Here is a 16,041-nt window from a genome sequence, read left to right as displayed (position 1 = left end):
GATGCCCCTCATTACAGCGCTGCTTCTACGCTAACGAACCCGTTAGAAATCCGCTATCAAACTCAATCTTAGGCGGTTATGTCAGCATCCGGAGTTAATCCGGGGGCTTTCGAAGCTTAGAAGAGAAGCTTCAAACCGTCCGAGCTTTAAATTTAAGAAAAGCTTCTCAAGCTTTGCTTTGCGCTGCGCTCATTTTCGTGAATTGAAGGCTGGAATGCCTCCTCGAATAAGTTTACGGCCTATGAGGCGCCGTAATCCTCTTTCTTTAAAGACACAGGTATCGGATATTACTTCGGTCTGTTTCTTTTGTTCCTTGTCCTGTCGACCTAAAGCCGAATCTGTTCGACGTCCGAGACGCAAATCGCAAAATCCTCGTCGCTTTGCTTCGACTACGCCGATTAGTACCGACCGCGCAGCACTCAGTTCTCGAAAGGAGTTGGAGAACGTTCTCCTCGAACTTCAGAAATATGCTTCCAATTATGTCAATCTTTCTCGCTTACAATTGGCCCTCAATGGCTTGCGGCAACAACCAGGCAATGAATCGATACGGGTCGCTATATTAGGTCTGACCAATGGCTCCGAGTCCGGCCAGACCGCGAAACAATTGTTAAGATTACTGCTCGCGGATCCACTGAAGGCTGAGGAAGAATGGGAGAAAGAGGTCGACAGTCATGATCTGTCGCAACCGATGATCGTACGAGTTGGAGCCGATATACCTCAAGAGCTTGGGTCTATGTCGGTAGCGACGAAAGGGAGTTTATTGCATGAAGTCAATGTCTCATCTGCTACACTTAATGGCCACAATCTAGAGTTGTTACTTATGGAGGCGAACCCTTTTTTATCTGCGCAAGAGATAGGTGCTTTAGAGGGGTTCGAAGATTCGGTACTAGTTCCATCTGTCGACATACCCACATCAAGTACAGGAAGATATACCCCCATCACGACGCCGGTCCATAAATCCTTGATTGTGGCAGATGGTATTCTAGGTGCGGCATCGATAGTGTCGATGCCCACACTGGAGAGCAAAAATGTGATCGCAACTGCAGTGAATTTACCTGAATACAAACCGGCGGATACTTCACTTTTACCGTTTACTCCAATCGACATCGAGACCGCGAACCTTGGCCTGGGAGTTGTTCGCAAAGATCTCAAAAATGCCATCGAGTTTGAGCACCTTTGGTTTCAAAGCAACATCCCAAAATTGGTCGAATGGCTAAAGGCCGACATCATGGCTTCTTCTGAAGGGATTACTAAGCCGCCAGTCAAAGAGCTGATTGGTTCATTGCTTAGGAATACATTCGCAACCATAGAAAGTGAGCGAGCCCGCCAGCTTGGATCGTCATTATCTACCACATCGTCACCGACTTCTCTAATAATACTACGAAATAGCCTGGACGAGTGGGCACAAAGTGCACACGCCGAGTTGCAAGAGCAGCTTGACTTAGCGTTCTCCAGTAAGAGATGGCGCAAATTAGGATGGTGGAAACTATTTTGGCGTGTGGATGATGTGGGGATGCTCACCAATGACATCCTTAGTCAGCGCTTTCTATCGGACTCGGAAAGAAATGCCATTTTCCTCGCTGGAAGGATGAAAGAAGCTGGCTTTGATCTGGGTCCTTTCCCAAATCCAGCTTCTCCCGATGAAAATGCCATAGAGCCGAAGCAATTGGATATCGGGACTACTACACCACCGACGGCTCCTTGGCCCGTAAACATCCCCGGTACTCGACGCTATCTTCAAACGGAAACTATTCCAGCGTTGCAAGCGCTCGCGCAAAAACTCATGTTACAAACGCTTAGCACGTCAGGACTCACTACCGCACTTGGAGTACTCGTCTACTTCAGCACCCTAACAGCAACCCTTTACGAAGCTGGTGCCGTTGCCGCTGTCGGTATTGTATGGAGCATGCGACGCATGCAGAAGCAATGGGAAACAGCGCGCAAATTCTGGGAGGGCGAAGTAAGAGAAGAAGGCCGAAAAGCCGTCCGAGGCGTCGAAACCGTGATCGGCGACGCCTTGGAGCAAGGTCGATCTTCCAAAGATACGATTGACGGACAACAAGAGCTTAACAGAGCCAGAAGTTTGGTGGAAAGGGCTCAAGAGCTCTTGAGCAAGCTGAAATGAAGCGAAGTTTACTCCCTATTGTATAAAAAATGATTGTACATTGATATGATACCAATAGAAATGGCATGATATGCCAAGCTACTCCTATTTCAGACGCAGTGGCAATTATCGATTCTTTGCTACCGTGGTTTTTCGTTCGGGCTAGCCGCTACTGCCTAATTTTCTCCACGTTTAGGACGTCGATTTGTTGATGCTATGCAATCGCATATGTTGGTATCCCAAATCGATCAGAGCTGAATCAATATCCCCCAAACCCCGGTCCAATCACATGGGGATAGTGGCCCTCCTGCAGCAGCGGCAGTGTTCACACCGCAAAGCCTGATACTACATAGTTACTAATCCGTTTAAACTTGGAGCATCTCCAGTGGGCGCATCACCAGTTTAGTCAACGAATCGACTAGATAGCAGCCCAAGAGCCGCCTAGGTAACATATCTCATCGACACCCTAATGTGACAGCATATTGCTATAAGGATTAGCCTAGGCCGCCTGCCCCCAAAATGGAGGCCCTAACCTCGGTCGCCGAATTTCCCCCACTTGTACACTTCTACAATCGAAAACACAAGAGCAGAATCAATACGGTGAAATGCGGTCTTCCGAAGATTTGCAGTCGCCCCAACGCGGTGCCGACCCTCATCAGTCGAACAAGGAAGCACTTCCAAACGAGCATGAAGAGAATTCAAGACACGACGGCTTCGATGAGCGGGGCCGGGACCGGGACACGGACTCAAACAACAGAAACTCGGCTAATGAGAGCCTCCTCGCGCCCCCAGCAGGCGACTCAACACCAGAGACGAAAATGAATACCGCTGAGAAGCAAGCCAAGCTCAACTATTCAAAGCGGAAATTCAAATTCTGGATGTGGGAGATCGGCGCGTGCTTTCTCAGCTTCGCTAGCATCCAGTGTATAATCGCAGTACTATCTATCGAAAACAACAAATCCCTCGAACAGTGGCCGTGGAGCATCGGCCCTACTGCTACAGTAGCATTTATCGCGACAATCGCTAAGTCTTCCATGATTTTAGCTATCACCGAGGTTATTGGACAGTTGAAATGGCAGCATTTTCATGGGAGAGCAAACCCCCTGATTGACCTCGAGGTCTTCGATGCAGCGTCGAGAGGGCCATTAGGAGCACTCGAGTTAGTACGACAGAAACATATTCGGTCTGCTCTTGCTTCCCTTGCCTCAGTTGTTGTTATCGCAGCACTTTTAATTGACCCATTCATGCAATTGGTTTTCTCATTTCCTAGCCTTTCGCGACCAGAACCAGGCGTACACGGATTCTTCAACCACACGTATATTTATGATACCACAAATCTTCTTCGTACGTTTACATCTACTCACTCTGCCCTTTTAAACCAGTTTCGCAAACCACTTGTTATGTATTTCATTCGGGGACAATATCTCGTTTTATATATTACTCATCAAATTCTATCCAGCCCTCTAGTGCTAATTGGCGTTGTCTGTTCTAGTAACTTCGCTTGATGCACAGATGAAATCTGCGATCCTAAAAGCAGCCTCCGAGCAGCCGCCGCCGCCTGCGGCGGCTTGCCCAACTGGCAACTGCACATGGCCTCCTATCACTACACTCGGTACTTGTGCTCGCTGCACCAATGTTACCCAACAAATAAAAACAAACTGCTCCTCAATCGATGATGATGAATACCAATGCGACTACAGAATGCCCTCTGGTCAAGTTCTTTCCGGCTACGTATACACCGATGTTCCCGACATAAACTATTCCAATCCCACAATGTGGAACGCTAGTGTTGATACATCTTCCCCCGATAAATATTCTCTTGGTCCCCCCGGGGAAGTTACCGAGGGCCCTGTCACGTCTAGGACTTACCATATAGCGTTAGTAAATTTTGATGCTGTTCAACTAAAACCGAAGGCAGCAAACGCCTCCGACACGGCTTTGACGCTCCATGACCCAATTGGGTGGAGATGCATGATCGCCATATGTGCAAAGACATTTGAGAAAGTGGACATGACAAATGGAGAAATGAAGGCCTCTAACCCAACGGAGGACTTATTGGTATACACGGGCAATTTCCAAAACAGAAGCACAAATATAGCCAACAAGACGTATACTAACCAGATATACAACTTGAAAGGGAACTCAACTCCCGATTTGGCAGGCATGTATTGGATTAATTTTGTAGATTATCAGAATCTGATAAGCTACCTTGATGGGATATTTACCTCTGGGTGGAGAGACGGCGACGTCGCCATGCCCAATACGCAAACGGACGCCCCAAACCTAGGATTCATCTTTGCCAAAGCCGATGATATTGGACAGACAACCCGGAATATCGCCGATGCTATAACAGAAGTTCTTCGATACGGCCGTAATAGCACTTCAGCATCAGGAAAAGTATTCCACACCAAAGTCTACATTCAGGTTCGGTGGGGCTGGATAGCACTTCCGTTTACCCTGGCTGTACTGAGTCTTATATTAGTCGTATGGATGGTCATACAGACTAACAGGAGCGACTTGCCAGTCTGGAAGTGCTCTAGCCTACCTTTGCTTTTTCACAACCTAGATGGTTGGGCTCCTGAAGGCGAAGCTCTGCGAGGCAATGCCGAACTGGAGAAGGAGGTAAAAGGCATATCCGTCGCGTTGTCAAAGGATCCGAAAGACCTTACATTTAAGAGGGATTGAATAGTTATGAGTGTTATACAGTGGTAAACCAGATGTCACTGCAAGTTTGACTGTTGGTTTGAGTGGCAAAGCAGTATATACGAAAGCAGAGGCGATCATTAGTTCATTTTAAATACGGCACCGTTAGACTAGATCCTATAAATACGCCGACACGACCATTACTTCTAGGTTAGATCGATACTAGGAAGTTTAATATTCGACTAACATGACAGCTGTAAAGGAACTTTGGAATAGGGGCTAGGACCTCACGCTAAAACGCTTATGTGGATAGTTCGTTCTACTAACCCATTTCTAGATTGTTGAAGAAACGAGTGATCAAATCAGATAATAACATGGGAATAGTCTTAGTAAGAGGCGTAAACGTGCTATTGGTTCAAGACCCCAGGTAAGCTTGGATCTTCCAAAAGTCCTTCGTGGAGACTAACGCTTGGAATATTTTCGGCTTCCCGGCAACGCTGATGACGTATAAAACAGGCAGCCACGACAATCGAGACAATAATGTTTTGATATAATACAAAGGCGATTGGCTAGTATTAGGTACTCTATACACTGCCACGATCGCATACTCAATACCATCCGTAGCCACGGACAGCTTCCGGGGCCGTCGGGGACCGAATGTGGACCTGACGTGTCGGTCGTCCGCGGAATCCACTTCTTATAGGCTAACAATCTTACAAGCCAACAGGGTTGAATAGATTTATAATGTATAGCGCCCTGCTAGGTGTATCATCATGAAACCCTTGTATCTGCTTATGATGAATATAATCCATCTTGGATATTCAGTCTCTTTGGATGTATATTAACACACAGCGAGCTGCTTTTTAGCGATTTCGTGGATTTATACGCAACGGCCAATAATCTTCAACCCCTCTCTTCCCCCTGGTTCATATTCGGTGCTTATATAGTATAGTCTCGATGGCGATAGAAACTACTACAAAAAAGGGCATGAAAGTGCCAAGACCAAGAGGTGAGTAGATTCAGTCTCGAATTTTCTCAGATTCTAACGTCTATTAGGTGTCCCAATTCTTGGTAATCTCTTCTCTATCGACGTGAACTCGCCGATATGTTCGATCTTAGAGTTAGTACAACGTCCCGAATTCCGGGATGCTATTGCTTTCGATTTCGCGGGACAGCGTGTGATTTTCGTGAATACAGCTGCGTTGCTGAACGAACTATGCGATGAATCGCGCTTTAAGAAAGCCGTTCACAGTGGGATAGAAAAGATGCGACAGGCTGTTGGGGATGGCTTGTTTACAGCATACAATGAGGAGGAAAATTGGGGAATCGCTCATCGGGTTTTGATGCCGATATTTGGTCCTATGAAGATACGGGAGATGTTTCCGCAGATGAAAGATATCGCGTCGCAGTTGGCTTTGAAATGGTACGTGTTTTACCCCTATCCAAACAAGGGATGTGCTAACACCACAATTTGAAGGGCCAGACATGGAGACACAGCAGAAATCCTTGTTGCTGATGACTTCACTCGTCTAACTTTAGATACAATCGCTCTATGCACGATGGGCTTCCGCTTTAATAGCTTCTACGCCGGTGAGAAGCTGCATCCTTTTGTGGGTAGCATGCTCGCAGCGCTTCACGAAGCGGATATCCAATCTGGTTACCCGGACTCTATCAATGCCATCCGATTCTCAGCTAGCAAGAACATGAAAAAACATACCAACGTTATGCGATCGATTAGCGAAAGCATTATCGAAAAAAGACGGGCCCAGCCTGTGGCAGCACCTGATCTTCTTAACACTATGTTGATGGGGAAGGATCCTAAGACTGGGAAGGGTATGTCGGATAAGTCGATCATAGATAATATGGTCACTTTTCTAATAGCTGGACACGAAACGACATCTGGGCTGCTTTCATTCGCGTTTTATTACATGATAACGAACCCTTCAACGTTGGAAAAAGCGCGACAAGAAATTGACGAAGTCGCTGGCACGAATGCGCTTACAACTGAACATCTTTCGAAATTGCCCTATATCAACGCGGTTCTCCGAGAAACACTCCGATTACAACCCACTGCGCCCGCGTTTGCGGTATACTCCGATAAGGACGAAATAATCGGTGGCAAATACCTGATCCGGGCTGGCCAGCACATTATGGGTTTTCTCCACGGCGTACACAGAGATAAGGAGGCCTGGGGTGAAGACGCCGAAGAATTTAAGCCCGAGCGCATGCTCGACGAAAACCTTCCCAAAATTCCACAAAATGCCTGGAAACCATTCGGCAACGGAATGCGAGGATGTATCGGACGGGCCTTCGCTTGGCAAGAGGCACTGTTGGTAGTATCCATGGTTCTACAGCACTTCACGCTAGAAATGGCGGATCCTACTTACAAGCTCAAGATCAAGGAAACTCTGACTCTGAAGCCGGAGGGATTTTATATTCGTGCGAAAATAAGACATTATGAAGATGCGACAGAGTTAGCGAAAGCGATTGACCATGGTTCGAGCCCGGTTTTGAAGACGTCGTCGTCTTTGACTTCTGTTGCGACGTCGCGGACGCAAGGGGATAGTAAGCCGATTACGTTTCTATATGGGTCAAACACTGGGACTTGTGAGGCTCTTGCTCATCACCTGGCGAAAGATGCGGCGACTAAGGGCTTCTCGGCGACTATTGCACCTGTGGATTCCGCGACGCGGAAGCTTCCGACGGACCAGCCTGTTGTTATATTGACGGCGTCTTATGACGGTCGACCAGCTGATAACGCCGCGCAGTTCGTCGAGTGGCTAGAGAACTTAAATACTTCACCATCTCCGCTAGAAGGAGTTCAGTACGCCATCTTCGGCTGCGGCCACCGCGATTGGACGACAACATTCCATCATGTTCCTAAAATCGTCGACACTCTCCTTTCGCAAGCCGGCGCAACACGCATCGCGCCTCTCGGCACCGCTGATGCTGCCGTCAGCGATTTATTTTCTGACCTTGAGACGTGGTCTAGTGAACAACTTTGGCCGGCGTTAGGATACGCGCGGGACGACGGGGAGTTGGTGCGGAGTTTGTTAAAGGTGGATGTACAACGACCGCGAAGAGTGGAAATGCATGAAGGTCTCATCGAAGCACTTGTGACGGGTTCGAGAAGTTTAACGGCATCGGATGCGCTGGTTAGGAAACAGCATGTCGAATTGGAACTACCTGCTGGGACCCGATATGAGGCTGGGGATCATCTAACAGTTCTCCCGGTTAACCCATGGGCAACAGTAAAGCGTGCGCTAGCGAGGTTCCATCTATCGAGGGATTCGATGATTACCTATGCGTCAGGTGAAAATATTACCGGCATAAGTCAAGAGGGGACTGTGGTTTCGGCGGCCGATATACTAAGTTGTCATGTCGAGCTCGCGCAGCCTGCGACACCGAGGGTCAGTCTTCAGTCCGTTATGAAAAATTCCTCCTTTTACTCTTACTAACTCAGACGCAGGATACCCGCGTCCTAGCCGCCGCTAGCACAAACCCGAAAACACGCGAAGCGCTCGAACGCCTCGCCACAGAATCCTACGAGAGCGAGATCCGCGATACGCGGACTTCGATCCTAGACCTTCTCGAGCGCTTCCCCGACGTCGATCTTCCTTTCGGCACATTCCTAAGCCTCGTCCCATCATTACGTCTACGCACATATTCCATCTCATCCGCACCACCTACATCACAAACCTCAAGCCCTAATAAATCAGCTACTGTGCCTTCATCCCTAACCTTCTCCATCCTAGACCAACCAGCGCGTTCTAACTCAGCATCCCGGTTCCAAGGCGTAGCATCCACATACCTAGCCGAACTTACCAGAGGAGACGTAGTATACGTCGGCATCAAAAAAGCACGCGATGCATTCCGCGTACCGTCGGACAAAATCCCGATAGTTATGATTGCAGCTGGTGCGGGGTACGCGCCGTTTCGGGGTTTTCTGCAGGAGATTAGTGCGCGTCGGAGTGTCTCCGACGGAGCAAAAGCCGAAACATTGCTGTTTCTTGGGTGTCGGGGGACGGAAGATGATATTTACCGCGAGGAATTAGATAAGGCCGAGGAGACGGACGTTGTTGGGGTAGTCCGGGCTTATAGTCGTAGTAGTGATGGTTTAGGGGTGGAGAATGTGGTGGGAGGGCATGTACAAGATGCACTCAAGGCTCGGAGGGCGCAATTGGTTGAATTGTGGAAGAAAGGGGCGAAGTTTTTTGTTTGTGGAAATTCGAAGATGGCTAGTGATGTGCGGAAGATTATAAGGGAGGTTGCCGTAGAGGCAGAAGCAGAGAAGGTGACTGGGGACGGGGAGGAGGCTGCGTGGTTTGCGCAGTTCGAGCCATCGCGGTATGTGGCGGAGATTTTTGCCTAGACTAGACTATTTCTCAAAGTTTGGCGTAAGGAGGGAATTCTGTATGATATTACCAAAAAACTGTCTTTACCTGGGTATGAAGAGGAAATATATATCACGAAGCCAATTCCAAGCATATGAATCATCCTAAAGTAGCTCACTCGAGCGTAACTAGATGTGGTTCATGCCATGGCGTGTGTAACAAGAAAGGGGGTGACAGACAACCAGATGATGTATTGAAAGTATATAACAACCTAAATTTCGCTCGCTCTTTTTCATATACTCGATAAATACTGCAATGGTATCGTTCCAAAATCAAATAGCTCAATACAATGCATAATGAAAACGCTCAAGATCCAATATCCAAACCAATAAACCAAGACATCATCATCACCACTCACCCCAATCACCACCCGAATAATCCACCGTACCAACATCCACACTCACACTCTCCTCCATACCCATCATACCCGTCTGATCCCCCATATACTCCGCACTACCCATATCCATACCAACCTGCGTAGTATCAACATACGAAGCATCTACATACGCCGTCTCGGCATACGAAGAATCTACATACGAAGCATCCGCGAACGCATTAACTTCATTGTTCATATCCATACTCATATCCATATTAGACTGATCCACATAATTCGACTCTGCATACGCATTCGCTTCATTGGTAGAATTATCCATATACGTCGTCGAGTCTGCGTATACCATGTTCATATTCGTCATATCCACATTTTGCATCTGTGAGTTATCGTTGTAACTCATATCATTATTATTGATTTGTGTTGCCGAGTTATCGTTATAGCTCATATCATTGTTATTATTCTGCGTCGCTGAATTATCGATATTTTGCGTGTTGTCGGTGTAACTCATGTCGTTGTTGCTTATTTGAGTGGCCGAGTTGTCGACGTTGTTGATTATTGTTTGGTTGATGACGGTCGTGTCTTGCGGGGCGTAGTTTATTTCGTTGTTCGAGTTGTCTACCATGAATTGTGTGTCGGATGGCTGCTCGGAATGTGTATCGCGGTTTTCCTCGGAGTAACCGTTATTATGTTGCTCAGAATGACTTTGTTGGTGTTGTTCGGAATAACCCGTCTTATTTTGCTCAGAATAGGGGTCATAATAATGTTCCGATTGACCGTGATACTGCCCAGACTGCTCTGCATGACCTTGTTCGGAGTTGCCTCCGTGTTGGGGTTCGGAATGAGTCTCATGGTGCTGTTCGGATTGTTCCGCATGGTGTCCCTGAGGTTGGGACTCGGTTGTATGGTGCTGGGAACTAGCCGGGGCCGACGAATCAGGTTTACTTGAAGCGAATGCCGCTAAGGCGCCTCCCATCGTAGCACCTATAGCTGTATAGGGGTCGACGCCTCCAGCGGCTTGATATGGATGTTGACCGAGAGGCGCTTGGTAGCCGACTTGATTCGGATGCATCTGGTAAAGTGGTTGTTGGCCTTGAGGTGCTTGGAACATTGGCTGGCCAACAGGAGCTTGATAGACAGGTTGACCAAAAGCGACAGGCTGTTGTTGCTGAGGAATCGGGGGACGCCCTACAGGAGGTCGTGCTATTTGGTATTGTTGCTGTTGTTGGTTCATTATCGCCTGTTGCTGTTGCTGCTGCTGTTGCAAGGCATTTTGGTTCATTGTCTGCCCCACTGTACCTGGATTTTGTACGACGGGCGGTCGGCCTGGAGTCTGAACACCCATAGGTTGCATACCCTGTTGTAATGGTGGCCGATTCATAGCCTGCACATTCGGATGCACAGCATTCGGGGATTGCAGATTCTGGGCTTGAGGTGGAGCGGTATGGGCATGTTGAGGCCCTGGAGGTCGTTGTTGCTGGCCATTTTGCTGTTGACCCTGAGTAGAAGCGTATATCTTATTTGCTAAAGAAGCACCCACAGCTGCATTTCCACCCAACGACTCGCCCATAAATGCACCACCGACAGCAACTGTAGTCTGCTTTACGGCTGGATTGCTCCATGTCTTTTTAGCCCATTTCTTCATCTTCTTACCAGCATCGGTTATGGCAGCAGCGGCCTGAGCCGAGTCAAAATGTTTGCCTCCGAAGTTTGGTGGCAAGCTAGATTGGGATCCAGGGATTTGGGCAAGTTGCTGCTGCTGCCCTTGCCCCATATGCTGACCATTAATGGATGCATACGCCCCCTGCGTTTGTGATGTTGCTGTATGGGAGGACTGTGTCGTAAGAGATGCTTGGAGCTGGAATGAAGTTCCTTGCGTTGAATTCATTATCGATTGCCCGTTAGGTGATTGCCCGGCTTGACCCGTGCCCTGGTGTATATGCGATGCTTGATTCTGCACTTGTGTTGCCAAATTTACAGGTATATGTTGCTGGACCGGCATTGTATGTACAGGTGGACGGGGTTGTCCATGTTGTGTTACCGCTGGTATTGGCTGACCATGTATTGCGGGCCCTGAAGGAGATATCTGATGTCCCTGTATGTGTTGCTGTTGGGGTGGTCTTTGCGCTCCTACCTGTGCCATGTGCAGATTCATTTGCTGCTGCGGTTGTTGCTGAGGCTTCATCGGCGTCATCTGGCCTTGCGGATACTGGGCATGTGCCGGCGCAGGATGAACTTGTTGAGCCTGCATAGGCATAGGAGTTGATCCAACTTGGGAGGCCATCGGCTTAACTTGTCCAGGTAGCATTGGGAAGGGTTTTGACGCATTATTAACAGGTGGTCCAGCTGGTTGATTAACCTGTGCGTTGCCCTGTAATCCTGTGGGTTTGATGACATGAGATGGATTCTGTTGAATAGTGGAGGGTGGACGGTTCTGAGCCGCAACCCCTTGCGCACTGAAAACGGTGTGCGACGATGCCGAAGATGGTGGACGATGCATCGAGATAATTGAGGAAGTTGGTGACGACACCTGGCTCTGAAGTGGAGATACAGATTGAGCTGCGGGAGGCGGCGACTGTGGTTTATGTTGCCCTGCAATATTTCCTGCTATCATCGGCTGTTGACTGACAGCGTATGCTCCTGGTTGGGTGCTTGGAGGCCTCTGGTTCTGATTCGCCTGTGGCCTCTGCACTGCATTCTGAGGGTTAGGTACGGCGGCCTGGGTAGATACAGGTTGAGCTTGACCACTAGCTGGGGAATTGGCTCCATTAGAAACTTGGATTGACATCGCTAGACTATAGCTAGACCCGTTCGTTACGGATGGTTGGCTCTGCGAATGAGTATTTGGCGACGTAGCATACATTGTTGAATTCTGGGGAATTGGCGATGGATGTTGTGATGATCCAGATATCGACTGAGGCCGATGATTCTGTGCCTGTATTTGTTGCCCCGGCGATATTCCAGTCGTAGAATTGGGCCGTTGTGGTAGCAAGGGTTTTCGCGGTAGTTTCTGTTGCAAGGTTGGAGAACTTGAAGTAGAGCTCTGGGGTGAAGCAGAATGATTTGTCTGTGGTGGCTGCTGGATGTTCATCCCCTGTGAAGGAAGGGCGGTAGAAGTAGGTTGAGCCGAACTTCCCTGGATCAGACCTATCCCATTATGTTGATTGTTCTGTACTGAAGGTCTAGGTGTAGCAGTGGTCTGAGTACCAGCTAGCGTGTTCGGCGCAGGCGACTGAGAATTGGGAGGCCTTGGTCCGTCGGAAATGCTAGAGTTCGTTGAGGGCTTGTCTGGGCTTGCCGGCTTCTGGGGTCTAGATACGGATAATGGAGCAATGACGGGGAGTGGTTGACTCATGATGGGATGATATTGCTCTGTAGGCTGGTTTGGGTTTCCCGAGTTAGGATTGACAGAGCCGTGTGGCTTGTTCTGATGTTGTTGTGCTGCTGAGCTCGTGGCTGCAGGTATTTCCTGAAAGACGTATATCCCAGGTCCCCCTAGTTTAGGGGGCGAAGACGAAGGAGTATGAGACAACACATGAGCCGGCAAAGTGTTGACTCTATGAGCACCTGGACGAACATCATTCGCTTGCATTTGTTGGGGGCCCTGAGCACCTGGAGTTGGAAGACTTTGAGCCGGTTTGAGCGCCGGCGGAACTTGAGATGGGTTTAAATTGAGGGCAGATACTCCAGAGCCTGAAGAAATGCTTTCGTGCCTTGCCCCGGATCCGGGCAGGCGAGGATGCCCATTAGGCTGTTGCTGGGAATTGTCTTGCGACGAGGACAATTTCAATGGCGCTGCGGCAGGTTGTAAGGCAGCTGGAATAGGGGAGGATTCGACCTGGGGTGGAGTCGCAGGTGCGGATGTTGACATCTTCGGACCAGACGGCGGTCTCAAAATCCCAGGGAGATCGGCAGTTCCTCCTGAAGACTGTAAAGGTCCCGAAAGAGAATGTCGCTTCTGGTCCATAGGCCCAAGATCGCTATTCTGAGATTCAAGGACCGATATACCAGAAAGCGCCATCGACTGCCTATTCGGATTTCTCATTTCCTCACTGACGACTCCATCCGCAGGTTTCCACGTCTCATATTTATTTTGCTCTGGTTGGGTCTCTGTCGGTCGTTGAGAAGCGAGGACTTTTTGCTCTTGAGTCGAAGAATTCGTTTGGTGAACAGTATTGTCAACAGGTCTCGTGGCTGTTTTTAAAGGGGGATATGCGGCGAAAGAAGCCGAGCATAGCGGATAGTCATCGACGGGTTGCGTATTCTCTTGGGCGGGTTGTTGTGGTGGTTGCTTCTGTTCGACTGGACTTCTATGTGTTGGTAGCTCTGCCGGACCATTCTGATGAATATTGATCTGCAAAGCAGCTGGTGCTATTTGAGTCGCGTCTAATTCGATTGGAGCCAACTCCTCTGCGCATTTTGCCGTCTCGCCGCTAGCTAGTTCGGCGACAAAGCCGACGGGAGATTGGACGTGTTTAGATTCTTCAGGAAGTTCCGCTATTACAGGTTCACTTTTACTAGTTTGTGGTGTCAGCCCAGGAGTCGCATTGCCGCCGACTGGACTTATATCGTCATCGCCGAAATACGGGACAATATCAGGATCGAAATAGCCAGTAGCACTCATCGAACCTCCTCCCTTATTTGCTGCTATTTGACTCCCTCCACCCCCATGTTGCCTTGCCTCAGACTCAACATGATTGAATCCATTCGGCGTGCTTTGTACGTCAACTTGGTGCCCACCAGTAAGTTCGTGATTAGACGGAACGTCGAGCGGACCGAAACCAAGCCCTACTAATTCAGGAAATTCGTCGCCCGGCCGTGGGAAATGGTATTGTGTCAATCCCGTTGTTTTGTAGCGGTAAACCCATCGGCCGTTCTCATAATCGGATTCCCATCCCGCAGGAAGAGACATGCTTGAAGAAAGCGAGCCCGAACTCGACAGTGCCTTTTTTGGTCGGATATGGTATATAAAGGTACGCGCGGTACTAATGGGATCACTCGCTCGCTCGCTTGGTAATGAGAGGATTTGGAACACGCAGAGATGAATCGTTGACTAATACACGATAGAAGAAGGCAAATCAAGATAAAACAACATCCAAGAACTCAAAAGAATCGATACATCAAATGAATCAGAACCGCTCGTATACACTATAAGCGAAACAGAAAAATCCTTCTTAGGCAGAGGGCACAAAAACCCGATGTGACCTGCTGTCGGGCGGCTGAGAGTCTAGGTCGCACACGACAAATTGCCTCGCGATCCTCCATTGCAAGAGGGCGCACCACCATGGGGGCAGACCCTTTGATCATTCAGCTAAGCTCCAACGCCCGCGGTTTAGCACAAATGCCTAGCCATTCTGGACGGCGGTCCATTGAAATTGGTGGCGTGTAGCGTGCAGCAGCTGAACTCGAAGGCCCCATTTTCGCGAGAGCACACCGGCGCGTGCCAAGCAACCCGACCAATCCTCATCCGACGCTTCGCGAGTATTTAATACCTCGTCAGCACGACCGTTGGAATTGTTGAAATTTATGGGATTTTTGTTAGACGATGTTACAGTCATCCTGACGATGTGTGAGAAGATGAGGTCTCGTCTTGGATGGAAGCGACGTTTATCGTGAAAGAGACCCCTACGCTATGGTTGCGATAATTGAGATCCATGCTACGGTAACATGCCGCGATCGCGGAACGAGAATGACAGGGGGGCCTGGTTGTCCATTGAGGCCTCACGGCATGGTGATGCCTTCACAAAGAATTTGCTTTACTTCGTTAAAGTCCGAATTACTAATACACACACGTGGGACTCTTAAATGGGAATAGATTATAGAAGTTAAAGAGACTTAAAGTTTTAGTCTTATCTAATGGCAAAAATCTAGAGTTTGTATGGCTTACTTAATACCACAATTATTGTACAACCCCAAGTTCATTTCTTTTTCAGAGCTACGAAAATCAGACACTATTCATTCAAACAACTTGACAATTGCTCATCCTCTATACTACACGATGAATTCATGACTTATTCATCAGTATCCTGTGGGCGTCCAATTGAGCCAGTCTACGTTATGTTATAGTTTTGATTTGAAACCATCCAATTGAGGTTGTTCGCGCTGGAAACCTTTGGAAGATTAAACCCTTAGCTCTTTAGGCCTAGCGAGCCTACACTATACCAAGCTTTAGCGCATTTAGTTGAAACAACTGCGATTCACTTACTTTCCAACTGTAACGTCTATATTTCTATGCAAGTTGGATTTATAGATGTGTTTAAAATGGTAGCATGATTTGTACCTGATGGTATAATTATAACATGGTAAAGTCGAAAAAGAATAAAACCATAAGAAAACCAAATGTGTACGAGCAGAATTGGTCTTGAAGAACCTGCCAGACTAACCCTAAGAATATTGGGTTTTCTGGTAGTAATTCGGTTCGTGTTGTTTCCGGTATGAATGCATAAAAGGTTCCGTTAGGAAAGAATTTCCCAGAATTACCGCGCGGATTGCGAACAAAATCGTGTTTATACTGAAGGACTAGAAGCACCATTGAATACCATGGTATCATGATATCATGGTCTAATGTT

The 16,041-nt window shown here is 48.2% G+C and overlaps 4 protein-coding genes across 4 annotated transcripts; 3 read left to right on the top strand and 1 right to left on the bottom strand.

The window, feature by feature from the left end:
• Positions 1-28: 28 nt before the first annotated feature.
• On the top strand, positions 29-2,417 carry F4822DRAFT_185262 (uncharacterized protein). Its single transcript, XM_051453465.1, has one exon. The coding sequence runs from the start codon at positions 215-217 to the stop codon at positions 2,123-2,125; it is 1,911 nt and encodes a 636-aa protein (XP_051317193.1). The 5' UTR covers positions 29-214; the 3' UTR covers positions 2,126-2,417.
• F4822DRAFT_185300 (uncharacterized protein) lies at positions 2,214-5,291 on the top strand. Its single transcript, XM_051453467.1, has 3 exons — positions 2,214-3,448; positions 3,597-5,174; positions 5,264-5,291. The coding sequence occupies exons 1-2, from the start codon at positions 2,710-2,712 to the stop codon at positions 4,787-4,789; spliced, it is 1,932 nt and encodes a 643-aa protein (XP_051317192.1). The 5' UTR covers positions 2,214-2,709; the 3' UTR covers positions 4,790-5,174; positions 5,264-5,291.
• F4822DRAFT_185264 (cytochrome P450) lies at positions 5,292-9,261 on the top strand. The gene is made up of 4 exons (XM_051453466.1): positions 5,292-5,756; positions 5,804-6,170; positions 6,225-8,157; positions 8,217-9,261. The coding sequence occupies exons 1-4, from the start codon at positions 5,705-5,707 to the stop codon at positions 9,117-9,119; spliced, it is 3,255 nt and encodes a 1,084-aa protein (XP_051317191.1). The 5' UTR covers positions 5,292-5,704; the 3' UTR covers positions 9,120-9,261.
• A 1-nt stretch (position 9,262) lies between these two features.
• On the bottom strand, positions 9,263-14,744 carry F4822DRAFT_185334 (uncharacterized protein). Its single transcript, XM_051453468.1, has one exon. It carries the CDS (start codon positions 14,382-14,384, stop codon positions 9,489-9,491), a length of 4,896 nt encoding a protein of 1,631 aa, XP_051317190.1. The 5' UTR covers positions 14,385-14,744; the 3' UTR covers positions 9,263-9,488.
• Between the last annotated feature and the right edge of the window lie 1,297 nt (positions 14,745-16,041).

Source organism: Hypoxylon trugodes (genome assembly GCF_022578975.1).
Source record: "Hypoxylon trugodes strain CBS 135444 unplaced genomic scaffold F4822scaffold_3, whole genome shotgun sequence".
Classification (NCBI taxonomy): Eukaryota; Fungi; Ascomycota; class Sordariomycetes; order Xylariales; family Hypoxylaceae; genus Hypoxylon; species Hypoxylon trugodes.
Note: the sequence above shows the minus strand (reverse complement) of the source record. Positions and strands in the feature narration are given on the sequence as shown.